The following is a 24,941-nucleotide window of genomic DNA, read 5'->3' as shown; positions in this document are numbered from 1 at the left end:
AACGGTGTGAATACTTTCCAGGTGTACTGTATGTGGAAGATGATCTAGAACATAGCAGACTACATAAACGTCCCCATCACGTGTGAGGACCACCAGATGCTTTCACCACTGCCCAACTCTCAGTCTTCAAACCTTTTGTCATGTTATATACACGCATTGGAATATTTCATGCAAAACCTGTGAATTAAATTTTGGATGGTGGGTCATGCTGTTATTAGGAGACAGACAATTATTTTTCTGATAATCATTCATATAGCTACATTATATATGCAATGCCAGAACTGAGAAAAATATCAGGCTCTGCTCCACTGTGTTCACTGGTTAGTCACTGATTTTGCCTGTCTGCTGTTTGATGCTGTGCTGGTACCACACAGCAGTGTGGAATGTTAAATAGCAAGTAATGCAAGTCTCAAAAAATTTTAAGACTGAATGTATCAGTGGGCAAGCGTGGATCAGCGGTTAGGGTGTCGGACCCGTAACCGGTGGATCGCTGGTTCGATTCCCCGTCCCGGTGTCCATGGCTGAGGTATCCTTGAGCAAGGTGCCTAACCCCCACCTAACCACACTGCAACATTCACTGATCCTCAGGATGTATCAGCTATAGACAGTGTACTGTACGTGCTGAGCTGAGTTTCCCAGTCTAAAATATGGGCACACTCCACTTGATGACAAAAGTTCATCTGTATGTAATCTTAAGAGAAAAGGACCATGCTGCTTACTTGATGAATTACTGTATTACTTCATGGCTTCATGGTCTCAATTGCAAGGTCCAGGTCTTATCAATACAACATGCTCAGTATATAAGTTGTAGTCCCCGCAGTCGTGGATCAGTGGTTAGGGTGTCGGACCCGTAACCGGTGGATCACTGGTTCGATTCCCCGTACCGGTGTCCATGGCTGAGATACCCTTGAGCAAGGTACCTAACCCCCCACTGCTCCCCGGGCGCTGCACGCGGTCGCCCACTGCCCCGGGTTTGCTGTGTGTGTGTGTGCACGTCACTTGGGTGGGTTAAATGCAGAGCACGAATTTCGTTGGAGTGAGTTCCCTCCAATGACAAAATATGTCACTTTCATCTTCTTCTTTCATCATAAAATGTTCAATAATAGTAAGAACAGCATTTCATTTCCAAATCCATTCACACAAACTAAATGACTGTTTCACTTTTCAGGGCTCTTTTCTTTGGCACAAACATTGGGGAATGACTGGCTCTGATGTTAAAGGTCCACTGTGTGGGATTCTACAGTAGCCACGAAACAACAAACCCAACACTTCTTCACAGAAGTCCTTTCGCTTTTGTAGTTGCCACCACAGAGGAGGGTTAGATGAGGGGTGTTCAACTGGTTGCAATCTGTAGCCATACTGCTAGATGTCAATAAATCATACATACTTGACCTTTAAACCAATTCCATTTGCTGCTTAACTCTAACCACACACAGGACAGAACCCCAGTCTATGTTGTTAAAGTCCTGTAGCTTGTATTCCAACCATCCTCCCTGTCATTCTGGCAATGTACAAAAAATGTAAATTGCATCCTCTTTGTCTCTGATCATAATCCAGGCAGCGGTTATGTTAATAGGAAAGAAAACTAATACTCATATTAAATAAGTTGTCTATTCATGTGAGTTTTACCTCTGTTGTCCTTCAAGGTAAAATTCGGATTGACTGGATACTCAGCGGGCACATAGAAGGAAAACTTCCCATTTGCAAAGTTGTCCAGATCTGCTGCTCTGATTGTCTGAATTACCTGATTAAGATAAACAGAAAAGATGTAAAGTTATTTTTTTAAAGAAAACAACAACTGACAAGACAAGCAGTGGAGGGAAACAAAGCTAACAAGGCAACAAGGAAAGAAAGAGTGTTTGGTTGAATTCTTCACTACACTCAGTTTGAACTAACATCAGGTCAGTGAACAAATCTGACATCTTTAAATTCCTTACAATCCATTACACATATTATCAAGTTAATTGCCCTTGTTTTCCTGTTTACACACTTTATGAATGAATATGTATTATCACAAAGCTCAAACTTTAGCTTTAAACCTAGTTTTGAGAAGAGGTGACAATGCTAACCACTGCACCACCATGCAGGAGCTTGAATACTTCTTCCACTTGAGTATTTTACAGTATTTAATCAATTTTATTGCTGGCTGACTATTCGATATGCCTTATAGACTATCCATCCATTTTCTGTAGCGCTTATCCGTCAGGGTCTGGGGGAGCTGGAGCCTATCCCAGCTAACTACGGGCAAGATACAGGGGCGGGGTACACCCTGGACTGGTCGCCAGTCAATTGCTGGAAGACAGACAACCACACACGCACACACTCACACCTAGGGGTAATGTAGTGTAGCCAATTAACCTAATGTGCTTGTTTTTGGTATTGTGGGAGGAAGCCCGAGTACCCGGAGAAAACCCACGCAGGCACAGGGAGAACATGCAAACTCCACATAGAAGGGCCCAGACCGGGATTCGACCCTCTTGCTATGAGGCGACAGTGCTAACTACTGCAGCACTTATAAACTATAATGAAAAAAAAAGTGTTTTATGAGGGTTAGCAAGCTATTTTGGTTAGTACATTTAGCTAGTTCACTCGTGTAATCGTGTAATCATGACAAAGCCCTTCCTTCCTGCTCACTCCTGTTTGACGTTTCTGCCTCTTCGCCACTGTCTTCATCATCACCTGCAGACTGCTTGAATCAGGCTGCAGACTGCTTGAAAAGATCACCTCTCATGGTTGCTCCAAAATCTGACTCTGATGAAATCTGTGCAGTGCTACAAGGCAGAGGCCACTACTGGCATGTAGTTGTGGTCCAAAAATAAAGCACATGCCTTGTCTGCATTGCATGCCAATACTTGGCCACATGTACCAGTACCACATGAGAAGTTACTTTCACTGTCTTATTGTGTACTGTTGTCTGACAATGTAAACAGGTTCATCTAAGCATCTAAGCTGCAGAATAGGCATATTATCATGAAAACTTCCCTGATATTTCAACATGCCCATGTCAAATAACTGATCTATGTTATTTACATGTCATTTTCTTTTCACTTTTCTTTCTCATCCAAATAGCCAAAATTCTTTAATAATAATCACAATTTGGTTTGTAATCTATTCCAGTTTACAGGATGCAATTTAAATTATACTATAGAGATCCCTATAGGCATCACTGAATGTTTCTCAAACATGCAAACAAAAAAAATTTAAAGTGGACCCTGAGGCTTCTATCCTCCACTCCTCTCTGTGCAGCAACACAGTAAACAAGAAATCAGTATAATGTACTGTATGCCCCCAGCCTAAATAGTCTCATCATTTTCCAATCAATTACGCAAATATTGTATAACTGAGTCCCCAAAAGCATCAGGGAAAAACTGTCACCGTATGATGTACCACGCATGTAAATTTCTTAGTGTCAATTTTACTGCAATGCCAGCTCGATGAACGAAGATTCCTCCCTTACATGACTATCCTAGCATGTGTTGTCTGTTGCCTGAAGGAAAGCTAAATGATTACACACTCACACATGCACACAAAAGTCAGATACACTTAAATTTACATAAAAAAAACAGATAAAGTGGTGGATAGATAATAAGAGAGCAATATGTATAATAAGACAGAAGTGGGATTTGTGTGTGAATGTACATGCTGTGATGCAAATCTATATCTGATGATACAAAATGTTTTATTATCCCTGGTTCAGAGTTTGCCCTACTGTAGAACAGAGAGGCTTGCAGCATGGTGGAGGATGGGGCAAAAGGGGGGAGACAGGGGAGGTAGGGAGGCAGGCCCATGTTTGGGTTTAATATGATTGTCTCTGCTGCTATCTGGCCCAGCAGTGGAATCATCAGCATGCTCTGCAGTCTGAATAATTTATGGGTTCAAGAAGCTGCAGAGTCTGCAGCTCAGCTGATAAATCCCCCACTGATGGTGTCAGACATACAACAAAAATGCTACAGATCAACATGAATGTGTGCCCGTGTGTGTGTGTGTGTGAGAGAGAGAGAGAAAGAGTGATAGATAGAGAGGCAGACTGTGTTTTCATGCATGTTTTCATTAGATTTTGTTTTTATTAAGATTTTATTTGCACATGATTTGGCCAGTGAGTCCAATGGAGATGTTTCCTTTTCTGTACACATCCAGCCTGACTGTTAGTATTTGCTTCAGTTTTTCATGATATACAACAACTCTATCAAAGAATGACAATATTAAACAGATAAGAGTTAACCTTAAAGTCAGTAATTTGTGTTAACAAATCTCATAAAAAGAACCAAAACAACAATGTGTTAGTCTGTCTCTCAGTACTGACTTATACTGTCTGTAGCGCTCTGCATCATGCCCATTGGTTTCCAGTGAAGATCTTTTACCCATGAAATGCTAAATCATGCTAAAGCAACTGGTCACTGCAGTGTTTGAGGAGCCTTACTTTACCAGGAAACAGTGCATTTGTTGGGGACTATTTTTATTTGGGGCAGCAGGCCAGTGTGTTGAACTGAGTCAAAAAAAAATCTGTGTTGATGGCAATGAAGGAAGATGTTAGGCAGCACAGCAGAGTGTCCTCATTACTGTGTGTTTAATAGTTTGTCAGTAAATGGACTTTCTTGATTGTCATCAATTCGGGTCAGCTTTCATCAAGTGGAATAAATATTGAACTCCTGTCATGTGATAACTATTTGAATGGAGATGCTAGCAAGTGGATTGTGAGTTTTACTCAAATAATTCAGTACACTATACACATTTAATCCGGTAATCATTGCAAATAGTATTCCAGGCACTGTAACAACATGTAGATGCATATCCACAAGCAGCAAAGTTGGTGTGACTCTGTGTGGCTAATTTTTAGCACGCTGAATACTGCATGCATAATGCAATATACAGTCATTTATTTTGTAAAAACTGCAAATGTTAGTTCAAACAGTATCCATCTATTATAATTACTGTAATTTCCAGACTATAAGGCGCTATTTTTTTTCATACGCTTTGAACCCTGTGGCTTAAACAATGATGCGGCTAATTTATGGATTTTGCCTCAAGAAAAAAGTCACATTGAGAGCGATAACAAAAGAGAGACTGACAACGTGGACACCTGCAGCTTATAGACATATTGCGGCCTGTATACTATATAAGTTTTTTTTTTTCTTTTTAAATTTAGTGGGTGCAGCATATATTCAGATGCGCTCAATAGTCTGGAAATTACAGTACTTTCATTAACGAAAATGAATGTGCTGCTCCAGGGCACTTTTTCAGACTTGAACATGGTTTACGCTTCAAAAAAGGAGCATTTTTTGAATAAAATATGTCAGAAATTTGAAAATTCAACAAAATCCAATTGAGACAGGCTTAGCAAACAATTCATGACTTCGGATACATGCATCTGACTTAAAATATATCACCCTAGCTTGAATTTGAAATTTGATTTTGAAAGTTTCCAGACAAATGTGTTTAAAAAGGTGCTAAAATTTTAAAGTTTGCCAAATTTTAAGGGCATCATCATCATCTGGAAGTGTTCTGGTGCAGTGGTTAGCTCTGTCGCCTCATAACAAGAGGGTTTCAGCTTTGAATCCCGGTATGGGCCCTTCTGTGTGGAGTTTGCACCTGTGCCTGTGTGGGATTTCTCTGGGTTCTCTGGCATCCTCCCACAGTCCCAAAAACATGCTAGGTTTAGGTTAATTGGTTACTCTACATGGCCCATAGGTGTGAGTGTTTGTGGTTGTCCGCATTTGTGTTTAAGCCCTGCAAATGATTGACGACCAGTCCAGGGTGTAAGCCGCCTCTCGCCAGCTGAGATAGGCTCCAGCCCCCAGTGACCCGGACAGATAACGCATTATAGAAAATGAAGGAACGGATGGATGGACATCATCATCCAGCTGCAGTGACAGCTGCATAACCAACAGTCACAGAGTGGTTCTTTTCTTCTCTTAGGCCGGAACATTAGCAACCTACCTGTCCATTTTTGGTGTTCTCACACACTATGATGGCATTGTTGCCTCCAAAGATTGCTGGAATGTTGTCATTGACATCCAGGACCTGGATGGTGACTGGGACATGACTCACCATACGAGGGTTATCTGAAAATTAACATAAGAAACAGATTTAAGGTCACCATAATGTTTAATGCTAATAACACAGACAGGAGCCTATTGGGGGCTGGTAACATGTAGCTACATAGATCAACAGTTCATAATATTCTGTTATTGTACTGTATCACACATGTACTACTACAATCCTCTTACAGGGTGGTAAGTCCTCACTAATGTCAAGTCCCTCTGTTGAACTTCAAGAGATTGTAGACTGCAACCATCTTCCCTAAGTTTGAGGCTTTAAGGGTTCTGTGCAGTATCTTAGCTGTTCATAGGACTGCATTCTTCTGGACATAGACCACATGTTGTACCTGGAATCTGCTGAAGCCACTCTTCCAGTTTGGGGGTCACAGCCCCCAGTGCCCAGATTGCCACATCTTTTCTAGCTTGCTCTCTCTCTATATATATATACTGTATATAAGTCTTTCAAAACAAAAAGTCTTGAAGTTCAGTTCCAATTTTGCCAATTTTTCTAACCCATCCACCATGAACCCAAGGATTCCCCGCAGAACACTGCATTGTAAACAGATGATTGACACCTGCCAGTGGTTTTAATCTTGTGGCTGATCAGTATATAGTGTACACCCATGCAAACAATTCTAAATATAGGATGGTATCAAGGTGCAACACACAACTCATTCTATACATACAAGGTACATAAATGAAAGGACCAATAAATGCTTTGTATAGGTTTATATTTACGCTTATATATGTGCACAAAATGGTGATGAGCATATGACTATACTATACATTTCCTTAATGTTTTGTAAAAAATATATATTTACAGTATTAAAATTATTAATAAATGTGCAGTGTGATATGAAATGTGATTTATTATGAATTCTCTTCCATTTTGAAGAAAACTGGGTCATGGATAGATTAGAAGGTAGCCTCCCAGGAACAGCATTGGGTTTTGAAACCAATTTTGGTCAACATAGACAGACAGAAGTGGCTATAAAACAACAGATTTTATTCTTTTTTTGATTGTCATAACCCCCATAAAATGATTTGTTTTTGTATCAGAATTTGATCCATTCCAATCACAACAGGCACATTCAACTTGTACCAAAAACAAAAAGAAGCATGGAGTGATATTCTTTATTTGGGACAGGGACTGGAAGACAATAATGGCCTCACAACTGCAACTGCCCCAATTAGTTGCAGTGGGTTTGAAGCTACCATGGGCCTCAGACATACAAAATTTCATTTGGCCATGATCAAAGAAGCTGCATTTCATCTCTGGAAAATGCACAGACTTTTCTGTATAAAGGGCTCAGGCACATACAATACTATTGTCAGAGCACTTTGCCATGTCATAAATGGTGGTAACTCTCATCGGGTGTTAGAGGATTATTTCAATCTTCTGTTCTTTGTCTCTCTGTGCCTGACTCTCCATATATAGGGGCAGGACATCCCAAGGCTACTTCCTTGGGAATAACAACATTCTCTTTGTTTTAATTTGTTGCCTGCAAAATATCTCACTTGGGCACCAGGTGGTGTATGATCTATTTGTGCTTTATGACCATACCATGTATCATAGTGCAAGACATTGATATCTCTGACAGCAAAGGTATGTAATGTTAGTATGTGACTAATGTCTAAAGTTTGGTATATATGTATCTAGACTGGGAGAGTAGACTTCAGAACTGGCGTGGTAATGCACTGAGGAACATCAGTTCCATGTTAACGCTCTCCTCGATCAAGTGTCATCAAATACTCCATCAGAAGACATCTCCAGAGTCTCCTTCTCTCATCTGAGTTTGAGGTTTTCCTCCACATGTAGCACAAAGTGGGTAAACCTTGATATCAAACCATGACTTGATTATAAAATACATATATGAAAGCCCATTTGGTTAAAATGCATAGCATACATAAAAAACATATCAGAGTTTATACTTTTTTGACATATCTGATAAATATATTCATTGTGTTTTTTACTTATGTAACACAACTTACTTTCCATATGTATGTGACATTTACATAAATTAATTATAGAAGTTAATAAACATAAATAAACATACATTATATACAAAAGTATTCAGACAGGGGTTGTTTTTCAGGGGTTGGGCTAGGCCCCATACTTCCAATGAAGAGACATTTTAATGCTTCATCGTTCCAAGACATTTTGGATAAGACTAAGCTTCCAGCTTTGTGAGAACAGTTTGGTCAAGGCTCTTTTTATTGCAGCTCCATAAAAACACTAGATGAGTTTGGTGTGGAAAAATTTGCCCAGACAGAGCCCTGACCAAAACTGACTCTAAGCTGAGGGCCACTGACCAAGCTGCTGCATTTGACAAGCTGGAGTGGAGTGTTTCCTCGGCATATCTCAAGGAAGTTGAAGTCACAGAATGCTAAAGAAGTGACTATAGTTTTATCCTTCTTAAAATGGTCAGACGCTGACATCTTTTTACCCAAAACAGCAGCAGATTATGTAAAAGGTGAGCTGTTGCAGGAAGACAACAGAAGGAATGTGAATCAAAGCTGGAGAGAGGAGTTCAGAGTTTACTGAGTAGAACTGCCAGCAAGAATTTATTTTCAAAGTTGTGGCTGAATATTTTGTGGATTTCAACAATCCAGATGAGTATAACAGTAATTCACCTCTTGCAAGATTTCAGGGTGAGACCTGTTTTGACCCCTCCATGAATTGCCAACTTATTGTGGTGGAGGGGTTTGAGCTCCCTAATGATCCCAGACAAAGCACAGTTCAAGAAGACCACTATGAAGAGGAAAAACAAGGACATGTGTACCCTGCCCAGAGGGTTACTGGGACCCCCTACTGGAGCCAGGCCTGGGAAAGAGGCCCGTTGTTGAGCACCTGGTGGCCGGGTCCACCACCCACAAGAGGAGTCAGAGGGGTCTGGTGTAGTGTGGATTTGGTGGCAGACAAAGGCAGGGACCTTGGTAATCTGAACCTTGGTTGCTGAAGCTAGCTTTTGGGACAAGGAATGTCACCTCACTGGTGGGGCAGGGTTCTGAACTTGAATGAAATGCCAGTATAGTCAGGCTCATCTCTACGCACAGCTTGATCTCTGGAACCAACTTTCTTGAGAGGGGTTGGACTGTTTTCTGGAGTTGTTCCAGGTGAGAGGCAGTTGTGGGGTTACTTATAGACCCCCGGCTCTCTGCCTGCATATTGGAGTTTACCCCGGTGAACGTTGCTGTCCTGCACCTTTGGGTTGTGGAATGGGCCTTGACTGTTCTTTTTGCATATGCACCAAACAACAGTTCAGAGTACCCACCCTTTTTGGAGCCCTTGGGAGGGGTGCTGGAAGATGCCCCTACTGGGGTCTTCATCGTTTTACTAGGAGACTTCAACGCTCACATGGGCAATGACAGCATGACCTGGAGGGGTGTGACTGGAAGGAAGAGTCTGTCTGGTATGGACAAAGTGGTTTTCAGTTACTTGACTTTTGTCTTAGTCACAGTCTGTCCATAACAAACACCAACATAAGGGTGTCCACAAGTGCACATTGGCATGAGGACACCCTAGGTCACCAGTTGATGATCGATTTTGTTGTCGAATCAGTGGATCTGTGGCCGTATGTTCTAGACATTCAGGTTAAGAGGGGAACAGTCAACTGATCACCACCTGGTGGTGAGTTGGATCAAGTGGTGGGGGAGAATGCTCCATACCGCCATTAATGAAGTGGCAGCTTGGAGGTGCGGTCAGAAGGTCACTGGTGCTAGCTGAGCTCGCTGGTGGACACCAGAGGTGAACGCTGCCATCGAGCTGAAAAGGAGTCCAACAGGGCATGGTTGGCTTATGGGACTCCTGGGGCAGCTGTCATCAGCAATTCCCCGGGGTTGGATGAGATCTGTCCTGAGATCCTTGAGACTCTGGATACTGGGGTGTCATGGCTGACATGCCTCTGCAACACTGCATGGTCATCAGGGACAGTACCTTTGGAGTGGCAAACAGGGGTGGTGGTCCCCGTTTTTAACAAGGTGGACCAGAGGACCCTCCCTGGAAAAGTCTACGCCAGGAGAGTCCGTCTCTTAGTCAATCCTTTAATTCAAGAGGAGATATGTTTTTCGCCAATGACCTCCAGCTTGCACTGGGGTGGTTTGTAGCCAAGTGTGAAGCTGCTAGGATGAAGATCAGCACGTCTAAGTCCAAAACCATGCGTCTCAGCTGGAAAAGGCTGCATTGCCCACTCAGGGTCGGAGGAGAGGTTTTGCCCCAAGTGGAGGAGTTCAAGTATCTCAGGGTCTGAGAGAAAAATAGAGCTGGAGCTGACAGGCGGATCAGGTCAGCTTGTGTTGTTATGCAGACGCTGTACCAGTCTATTGTGGTGAAGAGAGAGCTGAGCCAAAAGTTGAGGCTCCCAATTTACCAGTGAATCTATGTTCCAAACCTCACAAGACCTAGGACACAATGGAGGGACCATGTCTGTCACCTGTCCTGGGAATGCCTCAGTGTCCCCCCAGACGAGCTGGTGGAAGTAGTCAGGGAGAGGACAGTCTGGGCTTCCCTGCTGAGACTGTTGTACCCGGGACCCGGATAAGCAGTACAGACCAAACTTGTTTTGTAAGTATTTCTGGTTGAACAAAACAAATCTTACTCTTTACCAAAAAGTCTGTCACTTTCTGTAATGTGAGATGCTTCTCTCTGTCATCGTGTGAATTGCAAAAACAGAACAAACAAACAAACAAAAAAAAAAACACTTTTAATGTATTTACCTTTCATGATGTTACCTTAAAGGATTATGTTGCCGTTTTGTCCTTCCTTTCTCATTTCTCATATTTAAGTAGGTCTGAACTGACTACATTTATCTTTCAAGTTTTTCCAAGGAAAAAATCTGCTCTCCTCAGAGGACTCCACGGAAAATCACTGGAGTCATCACTGGATAGAAAAAGAATTTATGAACATTTACAAAATATCACAGTCTGAGGACAGTGCCCTCATGTTCTTCGTGAAAGACATTTCATAGAGGTACAAGGCCTGAAATGTACACAGGTTCAAATGCACTAAAATTAACACAGAATTATACTAACAGTGAATAAGTCTGTTCTCCTCTGCGATTCTGTCATTTAATAGCACTTTCTGTTGCTGTCTGTTGCTGACATTTGACCACAAGATGGCAATAAACTAATGGACACCACTGAGCCACTGTTTCAGAGCAGTGTGGCACAAACCAATCACGACTGCTGCAGTAAGTTAAAGTTTAAAATGTAGTTCCAACTGATGTGTTGATCTGTGTAATAGATGAATTGTCCGAAGTGTTCAAATTTCATCTTGAGGGGGACATGAACAAATTTATGATTTATGTTTAAAAAACTGATACCTGCCCTAAAAAGTAATGGCAATCCATCCAGTAGTTGGCATTGACATTCCAAATGTGAACCTCATGCAGCATCAAGAGGGAAAGCCAGAGGATCAAAGATACCATGAAGATTCATCATCTAGGAGTAACGAATGTGTGCACCCTGAAGTTGCTATCAATGGTTTAAATTATTTTATAAACCCTGGGTCATGGGTGAGAGACTCACTTTTCCTTGTGGTTCAGGAGAAGTCATCAAAACTCATGCTTTAAAAAATGTTACTTTGAGGTTTCTCTGCTGTTATGACAACAGGATGGTAAAACCTACAGTTCTTGGATAATAAACTTAGTGTTAAGTCTGAAACTACAGACCTCACATCTTGTTTCATACTCTGTCCTGTCCTTAACTTTCTTATCAATCCCCTCCCTGTCATCTGTCCTTGTCTAAATCCTCCCTCCACCTTTGTGCTTTGCTTTGCTGGGCTCCCCTCAGCTCATCCCATTACATAAGGCTCATAGTTTCTCTGGTGAGCAGCTTGCCACTGCACCAGAGGCATTTTTTTGATCAGACCTGAGTTACCTGAGGTCAGATTTCCCATCTGAAAAAATCTCTCTCTTCACTTTGCTTAATTCCCCAGTCTCAGCCGCAGACAGAATGAAGTTGGCCCTTGCTCCTGACCTTTCTGCTATAAATCACTACAAAGCAGATATGTAACACAGTGCTGACTTTAATAATTACAGAGCAGAGAAGATAATCTGCAGGTGTAGACTGAAAAATGGACACGTACACTGCACTTCTTTTTCAATATTACATTTAGGTCTCTCGTTTCAAATTATTGTATATGGTATGTACTACCATTTGTCTGGGCATATAGTGCACTCAATAGCATCTGTGGCAGACAACTGAATAAAATCATTTGAGAGAGAAAAAAACCCTCCAGACCCAGACCAAGACACAGGCAACAATATATCTCATAAATTACTGATAATTATTAACTTTTGACAAAGATTTTTCAGTTAAATAGGCATAGGTCTTTTCTTTACAGCACTACTGACACCAGGAAACTGTAAATCCTCCCACATGATGCTACTCAGCCAATCAAATCTGTGCATTTGGATAAGCTTAAGAGTCATTGAATGACTGACAACAAGACAGACAAGAGAAGAGACAACTTGGAGGAATAAGAGAGTAAGAAAACAGCTAATTAGAGTAAAACCTGAGCTTTTAATCAAGAATGGACGGGCTTACAAGTTCATTCTTCCCACAGGCTGTTTAAAAGCAATATTTCTAATAGACTGTGACAATTATGTTCACTGGTAATATGAAGCACTGCTACTAGACAAAGCACAGAGCACCTTTTGATCAAATACAGCTACTCAAATCTGAACTGAGGTCACAGAAAATAAAGTATTAGTATATTAGTACTGGACCATAATTTGTGAAGATAGAAATTAGTTTACAAAGTAAAGTATCTTAAAAGCAGTAAGTGAAATGTAATTGTTTGGCTGTCTACACATCAGCATGAGCTGGTTGTGGGTAATGTAGTCACTAGGTTTGCCCAAGAAATAACGCTGCATGGTATAAAAAATATGATATTTTTGGTTTGACTCTATGTCAGTAAGTCCAACACTGTGAGAGTGCAACAAATCCACGGATTGCTTTTTCATTTGAAAGACTTGCAAAACAGACACAAAACAAAATGTCTCCAAGATACACTGCACAACAACTCTCCTCTATGCCATGCTTTGAAAATGGGATAGGGAGTACAGTGATCAGCCCTAACATTATGAAGACCTGCCTAATACTAGGTAGGTCTCCTTTTTGCTGCAAAAATTGTGAGATTGGGCCTTCATGGACTGAACTTGTTTTTCCAGCACATCCCACAGATCAGTCAGTGTACATCAATTTTCATTTTGTAGGTTAGCTAACTTGTAGAACTAATGTAATTTGCTGCAGCTAATACAACTAGATAAAACTGTGGTGATTTTACTTTAAAGGGGTCACAAACTCTGACTAACCCTGCTGTTCTTTGTCTACTTAAGCATCCCTCTTTATCTGTCTCTATGTCATATGAGATGAAACTTGATAGAAATGACAGTTGGCGGTGATAGCTTTTAATTTCCCACTATTCCAGTAGTCTATTCTCATTAAGATGTACCTTAATATTGAGATGAATTTCTCATAGATTCACTTGAGGAGAGATATACCATATAGATTATGTGCTAGGTGTCCCTCCAGCACAGGAGGTTTGGATCTTAGATTAATGACCATGAGACTCAGCATCAGGGTGACTGAACCGTCTGGCATTTATGAATGCCCCAGCTCAGTCCATTACTCACATTAATGCGCAGTAAAGGCTAGGAGAATGTGTAATAGGCAAGAAGAGCATTGGGGGACAGCAATGAGAGAGAGGAGGATCAAGTAAAAAGAACTGATGAACTATTCCTAAGATGCCTTCAGCACAGACACAATCTCATCTACTCAAAAGTCCTGTCAAATCACTAAATGTGTCTTAAAGGGTTAAACAGCTTTCACTAATGTCTTTCATTTATGCAATTTGTTTGCAATTTTTTGGACATGCAAATTTTCTAAGACAAATGAAAATTTTATCCATGAAGTACATCATCCTTAAATAGCTGAAGTAAATTTATAGACTTTTGTTACTCGAAAATACCGTCTAAACCAAGAACACAACTATAACGATTACTATAATGACAACACAACAATGATGTTCTGTAAACTGTTTCATCAAGCTCAGGTTCTGAGCTCTAGCTGTGTCAGTAGTGTGTCTGTGTCTGTAGTTTCCCTGACCCACTGCATTTGTAGGTTGAAACAAGAAACAAAAAAAACAATGAAATTCTTCAAAGACGAGAGTGGTTCAATTAATCCAACACTTTGTTGTGTGGGTTCTTGTCCTTTGAAGACACGTTTTATTGGTTCTTTCATATGAGTCATCTTCCATCCATCCATTCATCCATCTTCTTCCGCTTCATCCGGAACCGGGTCGCGGGGGCAGCAGCTTGAGCAGGGATGCCCAGACTTCCCTCTCCCCAGACACTTCCTTCAGCTCTTCCGGGTAGACCCCAAGGCGTTCCTAGGCCAGCCGAGTGACATAGACCCTGGGTCTTCCTCGGGGCATCCTCCCGGTGGGGAATGCCCGACACCTCCCCAGGAAGGTGTCCAGGAGGCATCTGAAACAGATGCCCGAGCCACCTCAACTGACTCCTCTTTATGTGGAGCGCTGAGCTCTGAGCTCCTACCGGGTGACAGACCACCTCACCCTATCCCTAAGGGAGCGCCCCGCCACCCTGCGTAGGAAGCTCATTTCAGCCACTTGTATCTGAGATCTTTCTGTCATGACCCAAAGTTCATGACCATAGGTGAGGGTAGGAACGTTCCTTCACCTTGCAACTCAGCTCTCTCTTTACCATGACGAACCAATACAACGACCGCATTACTGCTGTCGCTGCACCGATCTGCCTGTCAATCTCACGCTCCCATCTTCCCTCACTCGTGAACAAGACCCCGAGATACTTAAATTCCTCCACTTGAGACAGGAACTCTCCTCCAACTTGGAGGGAGCAGACCATCTTTCTCCATCAGATTTGGAGATGCTGATTGTCATCCCAGCTGCTTTGCACTGCAAACATCCCCAGCGCATGCTGAAGGTCCTGGCTTGAAGAAGCCAACAGGACGACATCATCTGAAAAAAGCAGAGATGAAATCCTGTGGTTCCCAAACCAGACACCCTCCGGCCCCTGGCTGTGCCTAGAAATCCTGTCCATAAAAATAATAAACAGGACCAGAGACAAAGGGCAGCCCTGCCGGAGTCCAACATGCACTGGGAACAGGTCTGACTTACTGCCCGCAATGCAGACCAGACTCCTGCTCTGAGAGTACAGAGACCGGACAGCCCTTAGCAAAAGGCCTCAGACCCTGTACTCCCGGAGCACCTCCCACAGGATGCCGCGGGGAACACAGTCGAATGCCTTCTCCAAGTCCACAAAACACATGTGGACCGGTTGGGCAAACTGCCTTGAACCCTCAAACACCCTGCGGAGGGTACAGAGCTGATCCACTGTTCCATGACAAAAAACGCATTTTCCTGGAATCCTGGATTCCCCCTGGATCCGCGGTCCGACTATCGGCCGAATTCTCCTCTCCAGTACCCTGGAATAGACTTTCCCGGGGAGGCTGAAGAGTGTGATCCCTCTGTAGTTGGAGCACACCCTCTGGTTCCCCACCTTAAAAAGAGGGACCACCACCCCGGTCTGCCAGTCCAGGGGAACTGTCCCCGACTGACACGCGATGCTGGTGAGTCGTGTCAACCAAGACAGCCCCACAACATCCAGAGCCTTAAGGTACCCAGGACGGATCTCATCCACTCCCAGTGCTCTGCCACTGAGGAGCTTCTCAACTACCTCAGTGACTTCAGCTTGGGTAATGAGTGGATCCAGCCCAGTCCCCAGCCTCTGCTTCCATGATGGAAGATGCGTCACCAGGACCGAGGAGATCCTCGAAGTATTCCTTCCACCTTCCAACAATATCCTATATAAGTCAGCAGCTCCCCACTTTCACTGTATACAGTAATAGTAGGGCACTGCTTTCTCGAAGCTGACCGATAGTCCTTCACCATGGCCTCCCCGAACTCCTCCCAGACCCGAGTTTTTGCTTCCACAACCGCTCGGGCTGCAGCATGCTTGGCCCTCCAATACCTGTCAGCTGCCTTGGGGGTCCCATAAGCCAACCAGGCTCAATAGAACTCCTTCTTCAGCTTGACGGCATCCCTTACTTCTGGTGTCCACCACCGGGTATGGGGATTGCCGCCATGACAGGCACCAGAGACCTTACGACCACAGCTCCGAGCAGCAAGCGAGCTGTGACTAGTACAGAAGCCAACGACAGAACACCACTTGGATTCAAGTCGCAGAGGCCATTCCTCCCAATCACATCCCTCCAGGTGTCACTGTCATTGCCCACGTGGGCACTGAAGTCCCCTAGTAGAACTATGGAATCCCCAATAGGAGCACCTTCCAGTACCCTTGCCTCACATCATGGGCAACTCCAGAGTGTACAAGAGAGTGCAGCCTCTCTCCAGGAGTTTTGTTCCAGACCCCAGGCTGTGAGCCCAACTATTTCTAGCCGGTACTGCTCAATTTCCCACACTAGCTTAGGCTTTCTTCCCCCCAGTGAGGTGACATTCCATGTCCCCATAGCCAGAGTTTTTGTCCAGGGTTTGGGTCGCCGGGATCCCCGTCCACAGCTGTCGCCCAAACCACATTGCACCGGCCTCTGCTGAACCCTCTTGCGGGTGGTGGGCCTACGGGAGAGCGAGCCCACGTCGCTTGTTTGGGCTGTACCCAGCCGGGTCCCATGGGCAGAGACCTGGCCACCAGATGCTGCGAGCTACAACCCAGGCCCCTCTCCACGGCGAGGCCCCGGTAACGCCAATCCGGGCGACGTACACGTCCTTGTTGTCAGACCTGTCACCTAGCACCTGTTTGCCTTGGGAGACCCTACCAGGGGCAATAAGCCCCCGACAACATAGCCCCTAGGATCATTCAGGTGCTCAAACCCCTTCACCGCGTTAAGGTGGCAGTTAAAGTAATCTTTCATTTAATGATACTTCAATGATTTTGAAAGTCAGTCTACAAAGTGATTCCAAAATGCCATCAGTTAATATATGTCTGATGTCTCAGAGAGAAGTCCAGTTAATATACAGAAAGTCAATATACAAAGTTTTTTGAAAATGAAAGGAAGAAACTAGTAACAAAAATCCACATCCACATTAACCCTGCTGTGGACGCTACAATTATTAACTAAAATTGTCTGCTGTGTAGCAGCAGCAGTGTGTCAACAAAAAAGCAAGGGTCACGTGAGTGAGTGTGTCGACCAAAGAATTTTTGTCCTTAGGTCAAAGTATTTTTTAATGAGAGCACCATGTATGTACTAAAACATCAGCTTAAGAACAACAAGGGGTTCAGCATTTATTCTAGTAGTATCACATTTGATGATATTTTCTGTAACTCAAGAGCTGAAAATGTTTCAATTTGGGCCCAACGCTGTGCTTGTTGTGTATTGTCACTTTTCACCCAGTTAGAATGGAAATGCGTGACAAATACCAACCAGACAAAGACCGACGACCACATTCCATATGTACAAGTGCAGAACAAAAAGAACAATTACATTAATACCGCTGGTTGCTGAGGATTCTTGTTTGTATCAGATGACATCTCTGAACTGCCACAATACCAATATGCACCTCTACAGTGCTCTCAAGTGCCTCCAGCTGGGGATTTTCAGAAGAGCTCAACTCAACAAATATATTTTCTTGTAAAGTGTCTCTTGCAATCGATAACATGGATGTTGTCAGAACTTTGTTAATAGGTAGGACTATTACCGCACCATGGCATCCTTCTTTGTGTTTATGACTCTGGGAAACTACTGTGATCTAACTACTTTCTTTAACCAAATCACACACATTGATGCTACTCTGTGTATTTATTCAAATAATTAATGTAATATTTTTTCACTGCCTTCACTGAGGTTCCCCTGAAACTGTTTGAAGCTGCTCAGGGAGGCCTGTCTCACACTTTAAAAACTTCTGGTCTACTCTAAACAGCTGCCCTGTGGCACTAACCATTCTGATGAAATTCTTTGAGAAACTGGTTGTCCAGCATACCAGAGACTTTGTAATGGCCAGCCTGGACCCTCATCAATTTGAATTTAAAGTTAACACATCCACAGAGGATGCCATAATCCAATGCCATAATCTTCACACACTTTGAAAATAACAGCATGCAAATGAAAATGCCGTTTGTTGATTTCAGCTCAACATTCAATACAATCGCCTGTGCCTGTGATGGGCTCAAATAAGACTTAAAGACAACACCCACTCCAGTCACAGCCTGTTCACCCTGCTGCTGTCCTGCAAAAGACACAAAGGTATCTGCTGCTGTACAACTTCACTACAGAGCAGCTTCTTTCCTCTGGCTTTGAGAGTCCTGAACTCATTCTTCACACTCCACCATAAATACTAATTTTCATTTTGATAACTTACAGCTGATTGATTAATTTATGTGTCAAGCCATTTCAACACTGTATAATGACTAATAAATTTATATTGCATATTTTCTGAATCATTGCTGAATGTCACCTTAATTTTCTTGCTGACGGTATATGCTTAGTTGATCTTAAAAGCATTGTTAGACTCAAAGTATACTTTGCATATACTTTAGTGTATATTGTTGTTATTATTGTATTTGTTTCTTTTTTAAGTGAAGTACAGTGATCAAATGCTAAAATGAGCATAATTCAGTTACTTTCATTTGGCAGCAAAAGATGCACACATATAGCAAAAGGCAGATGATGGATAGATAGCTTTAGCCAAAGAGACAAATAAATGGATGGATAGATAACTTTAGCTGAAGAGACAAATAAATATGACATGTTGATGATAGATGGATATCATCAGCGCAGACAGTTTGATCTGGTTTGCTTTTGCTCTGAACTTACCAACCTCTGCAGCCATCACAGTTATGTTATGCCATGCTATTTCCTCCCTGTCCAGAACCTGAGAAGTCCTGATGATGCCACTATTCACCCCAATGGTGAAATACAAAGGCCTTTCCTCTTCGTTTTCTATGAAGTACCTGTAAGAGAGCGTGACATGAACAATAAGATTCAAGATCCAATTAACTGATTTGAAAATGCCTCACATGGTTGACATCTTAAAATTGAAAACTTGACACCTGGGAAATATTGTCCATCAACTTTGACCTCATTGGAGCACAAGACATTGATGTAAATACAGTCCAAGTGCAACAGTATGATCCAGAATGTTGTGATAGGGCCAGGTCTACGTAAAGATGTGAGCCTAACATGCTCTGATTTTCCTTTGCTAAGTCCATTTTGTTCTCTTGCAACTGGATACTTGCCAAAAGCAGGCTGGGTAGAGAAATATCCTGAGGTCCAAGTTGGCTTAACTCAACTCCTAATCTTTTCTCTTCCCTCTCTTTCTGGGTTGTTGCACCACTTGTAGTGGTCTAAATGCTCTGTCTGACTGGTCACAGGATATTGTGAGCGGAACCTGTTTGAAGGTCCATCGCACTTGCATTTTGAAGCTGATGAGTGCATTTACTGTGTGTCATAAATAAGCTGTTCCACTGTTTGCACTACATGTATATATATATATATATATATATATATATATTTTTTTTTTTCTCTTGTAAATATTTTATTCTTCTTTTTATTATTATTATTGCTATTTTGTATTTTGTATGGTCAAATTCCTTGTATGGTCACACATACTTGGCAAATAAAGCTGATTCTGATTCTGATAATATGTGTCTCATCAATAAAGACAAAAAAATAACAAATTAAAACAAAAATGTAGCAAAATTTGAGCGAGTTACTGGCTGCCACATATGGCATGGCAATTCTTTACACCACTGATTTTCAACTTCAAGCCTTGCCAAAAAAGTCAAAATAATGTACACAGGGTTAGGACAAAGCACAGCTCTACCCCACATATGTGTTACTATGCCCATATATTTCTCTGTAGTTCTATGTAGGCATCTAGATTGGTTAGATCTAGCCTGATGTGAATTGCTAAGTTTTGGAGACATTGGCTGTAGAGATGCCAACTTTCTCTTGAATATAATAGATATAGATGGCACTTAGTTTGAATTGCTCAAAGAAGCACAAATATTTAAATAAATGAAACACTTTCCACAGAAAAAGTGATTGGACTGTTCAACCACCTGCAATCATGAGCTGGGCTGAAGATAGAAAGTCTTTTTGTTTTTCTTTGGTTCTTGCAACTGGTCTGCCCCAGAAGACCAATATGAGGCCTCTATCAAAAGAGCTTTTCGGGGTTGTATCATATCCAGTTTCCACTAAACTATAAAGCTTTCAAAAGACCCCTGTTCCCTGAGGAAGATCATTTTCTGCATAAACAGTGTACTTTGAAGTTGGGTTGGGCAACATACAAAATTAATTTGATTAATTTGAATTTTTTTTGTTTTTGTTGTAGTTTACACAACTGTTGTGACCCAGGATGTCTCTCAGTTCCCTGTGCTAGCTGGCTGTGTCAATCCTGTAGTGAATTTTGTGGTGGCATCTATGAGACTGTTGGACTGACAAGACTACACACTGATCTGTGCTATCGGTTTGTGTTTGTTGACGAGACATGAAGCCACTGGAATCGACTGAATAGTGTGCAGATATTGCTTTGTTAAGTCTATCCTACTGGGTAGCTCATGCTAGTTAGCAGCTGTCTGCATACCTAATATCAAGAAACCAAAACAAAACAGATGGACTTTTCTACTCTGGATGAATGTTGAATCAATTTGACATCTGTGAATATGTGTTTTGCTCTCAGTTGCAATGACAAAGGGATAAGATTTGGCTTCATGGGGGTATTTAGGTTTTCCGTGCCAACTACTAAACCAAACTAAAGAAAAAAGAAAAATATGTCAGAAACAAAGTTGAAATAATTAAACATGAAACAAAATAACACTACTGGGACCTTTTGTGGAAAACCTCTACTGTCAACAAGCTGGATCAGTAGCACTCAGCTTCCTTCAAGGTGACAGACCTGGAATCAAACTATATTTACCCCTGTACACCATGCCCGTTTGCCAAAACACAGTGGGCTATATCAGAACTGGGCACAATGCACATCAGTATTAGTTTTTGGAAAATTAGGGCATTAAAACAGCCCTTATTCACCAGTGAGACAGTGTATAGGCTGATCAATGTTCATAGCCTACCTGTGTCCCTGCTGCAGCACATGTGTCAAGTGAGGGAAATGTAGCACTTTTACAGATGTGGGGGTTCTGCACAGCAGTACAATTCAGTACATGTTGGAACTATATACTGTGACACAAATTCTCTAATCAAACTGCATATCCTTTTTTTTTTTTTTGGCAGGGACACCTGAACCCCAAATACTAATACTAAACATGCACATGCAAAATACATACACATAACATCATATGATTATTTATTTTACCTGACAACGCTGTTGGTGCTATCAGGGTCTACGGCAGTAACAGCTCCAACCTGGGTTCCGGCAGGTGAGTTTTCATACACGTCCATTATGTAGTAGTCCATGGAGAAGATAGGAGGCTCATCCACATCACCAACAATGACTCGCAGCGATGTGGAATCCTTAAACGGCCCCAGGTGGGAGAAGTGGGAGTCTGTGTAAGTGTTGGAACCTTCAATGTTGAGGGTGTGAACTTTTCTCTTCTCATAGTTCAGGGGCTGGGGAGGACACAGAAAGAAGAATTATCCCTCAAAATGACACATTTCAAAGATTTCAATGATATGCATAATAATGATAGTATGCATAAATAATGATTAACATCCACACATTCTCAAGTAATTATCATACAGAGATCAGTTGAAAGTTTAAAGTTACTTTGGCTAAAAAAGTTTCTCACAACATATAAAAAATGAAATATTAAAAATATCTGTATGAAAGGAGTCATTAACAGGCAAATGGATAAACACTCTATATACACTATACAACTAAATTGCAAGATGTGTGTTTGGTGACTATAATATATAATTTGTGTGTGTGTGAATGTGTGACAGTGTGGCATAATGAAAGGCACTTTGAAGAAAATAAATGCAGCCATTTACTATTTATAATAGTCTTAAAGAAGACTTCATTTTCTTTGCTTTGCTTCCTGTTAGAGCTTTGGCCATGGGAATCATCAGCTGTGATTGGAAAATAATGCTTCACAGCAGTGAACGCCTCAGAATATCCATTGATAATACTTCAAATGATATGCATAAGGAAAAAAAAAACTATTATGGACTCCCCTTGTGCTGGGAGAATCCTCTGTCTCCTTGCCCTGAGAATATTACAGAGAAAATCAAAACCACTTTTAACTTGTGGCATTTAAAAAAAAAAAGAAAAAAAAAAAGCAATGCTCTCTCCTGCTGAGCAGGGGCTTCCCTGTAGTCATCATTCAAAGGCTACTGAGGCAAATCAGACACACTTGACTGTCTGCTTGAATTTCAGCTTGGCATAAGCCAGTACTGGCCATGCATGTTGAATTTGATGCAGTTCCATTTTCTGTTTAGTTCACTTCTTTATGTTTGAAAAGAGGAAGAAAACTATTCAGACTGTGTTGTAATAATAAAACTGGTGCTGTGAGTAGCTGAACATTGTCCAGTGCTATTGACTCCTGAGCAGAATGTCAGATCAGATGTCAGAACATTACATATTCTTTGATCCCAATAAGGCTCCAGAACATGCTGAAAGTAATCTTGGTAATAGCTAGTGGTGTATCTAAATTGCTTACCTAACCTGATTATTGTTGCGAATGATGCAGTATGACTGTCGTGCAGTTCCACAGAAAACAGACTACACGCAGGATGAAATCTTGTAATGTATATAGATATATATCTATCTATATAGATATAGATATATCTATATCAGTGTACATCACTGTACACCAGATATATAAATATATATATATATATGTATATATATATATTATATCAATATCTCTATATATATATATAGAGATATAGATATATTTTATATCTATAGATATATAGATATAGTGTTTTTCTGTGAATTTCTGGAACCTTCTATACCTACTCTACATAAGAACATTGGTAAGAAGTAACCAATTACATTACTTGAGTACTGTACTTGAGTATACAAAGACGTACACTAAATATATGTAATTTCTTACTAGCTACTGTGATTGCTCTCAAACAGGTGACACATCCCCCTGGGGGGTGCACGGACACTCTCTGGGGGGGGGGGGGGAGTGATCACAGGACGGGAGGGGAGAAAAAAAATCACGAAAAATCACGTACACACTGGCTATTAGTACAAAGGAGATACAGCAGATTCCCCCCATGTCGAAATGCAAGCAGTTGGACAATTATAACACACAAACAAATTAGCCACACAGTTTCATTTCAAATCTACCAATTAAAACAGAGGGTAGTATTTTTGAACCTGTGATGACGTCCGTGCTACTATATAAGCGTCCGCACAGATGTGGCACAGCCATTCACTCCAGTTCTCTTGCCAAGTTCACTTGTGCCATCTCTCATTATCAGTTTATTTACTTTAAAATGCCAAACAGTCTTTTTAAAGACTATCCCCATCTCAGCCCTAGCCAGTTAGTTTTTAACTGCTAGACTGCTGTTTACTGCTCTGCCTTTTTCACAACACAACTACGACACGACTAACACACACACACACACACACACACACACACACACACACACACACACTCACTCACTCACTCACAAAGGTCTGCAATTGTCAAGTCATAAAATAAAATCTGCATTGCCTGCAAAAATTTTAATTGTTCATTAAAGATCATGTCTAAGTCCCGACTGATTAGCCCCCGATTCTATAGTCTCCCAACATAGCCACACACACACACATGCACACATTTTTAAATCATAAACTTTATTGAAAACAAAACTGGAAAAAAAATAACACCGAAATTATTTCACAACCAAACAAAAATGGAGAAATTTCTTGTGAGTACAACCACCAAGGCAATCAGTGCACCTATCAGCTGCAAAAACAGTCATAGCTGACCAGAGACCTCAGTGTGTAGTGTGTGCCGAGGTGCTGGCAAATGACAGCATGAAACACTATAAACTTAAAAGGCACCTCGAAACCAAGCATGCTGACTTGATGGCTTTCATCAGCAATAGTCAACCAGTACAATGCACAGCACTGTCTCTAAACAGTAAATCGCATACAATTGGTGAGACTCTCATTTTGCCGACCGTGCAAGACGTGCAGAATAATGATAGGACAGAGTGCAGTAGTCAAACGTGGTACAGTACCACTGTCCAATGACGCAGTTGCTAGGAGAATTTCAGACATGTCTAATGATATCAGAGAGCAACTGATAGAGTTGGAGGCAGCTGTGGCCTAGATGTTGGAGAAGCAGCTTGTGACCGGAGGGTCGCCGGTTCGATTCCCCCAACGGACTGGCAGGAAAAATTTGGATGTGGTAGAGTGATTAAGAAGAAAATGCCCCCCCCCCATCAGCTGGCTGATGTGCCCTTAAGCAAGGCACTTAACCCCCAATTTGCTCCCCCTGAGCTTGCAAAAGGTTGAGAACCCCTGAGCTACTGCATTTGAAAATCTTTTCCTTACACCATGTGACTGACTGAGCTGAATTTGTTTCCTAATGAACAATTCTTGTACAATTATTCGTATCCACTAATGAAAGCATGGATTAGTAATCAGTGAACGATTCTTATTCTAAAAAACATTTCTATTTATCCAATTATAAATAGTTTGTGAAATTAACCTTCTGACTGAAGTGCTGAAAGTAATAGTTAACTGTCAAAAGACACCATGTACACAAGTGAACACAGAACAGTAACTGAGCAAATGATTTCTGTCATGCTCAGTGTGCAACTGTGACTCAACTGCTTTAAATTGCTTTATTACTCACAGCTGGGAAACAGAACTCTGTCCAGCTTTATTCTTGTGTGTTGCACTGCAGTGACGCAAATAGCCAATCAAAGTCCATTCTGGGGAAAAAAGCAGTGAGTTGATTTGAAATTGAAAGGAGTGACTTTTACAAAAATGTTCTCAGT

At 41.7% G+C, this 24,941-nt stretch overlaps 1 protein-coding gene across 1 annotated transcript in view; it reads right to left on the bottom strand.

The window, feature by feature from the left end:
* Positions 1–24,941, bottom strand: part of LOC124069479 (cadherin-18-like) — a 48,233-nt gene that overhangs the window by 14,041 nt on the left and 9,251 nt on the right. Inside the window, exons 3-6 of the mRNA XM_046408677.1 lie at positions 21,352–21,605; positions 18,852–18,988; positions 5,938–6,062; positions 1,630–1,744 (exon numbers count right to left, since the gene is read on the bottom strand). Coding sequence (XP_046264633.1) covers positions 1,630–1,744; positions 5,938–6,062; positions 18,852–18,988; positions 21,352–21,605 — 631 coding nt within the window. The remainder of the gene's footprint in view (positions 1–1,629; positions 1,745–5,937; positions 6,063–18,851; positions 18,989–21,351; positions 21,606–24,941) is intronic.

Source organism: Scatophagus argus, chromosome 13 (assembly GCF_020382885.2).
Source record: "Scatophagus argus isolate fScaArg1 chromosome 13, fScaArg1.pri, whole genome shotgun sequence".
Taxonomy (NCBI): Eukaryota; Metazoa; Chordata; class Actinopteri; family Scatophagidae; genus Scatophagus; species Scatophagus argus.
Note: the sequence above shows the minus strand (reverse complement) of the source record. Positions and strands in the feature narration are given on the sequence as shown.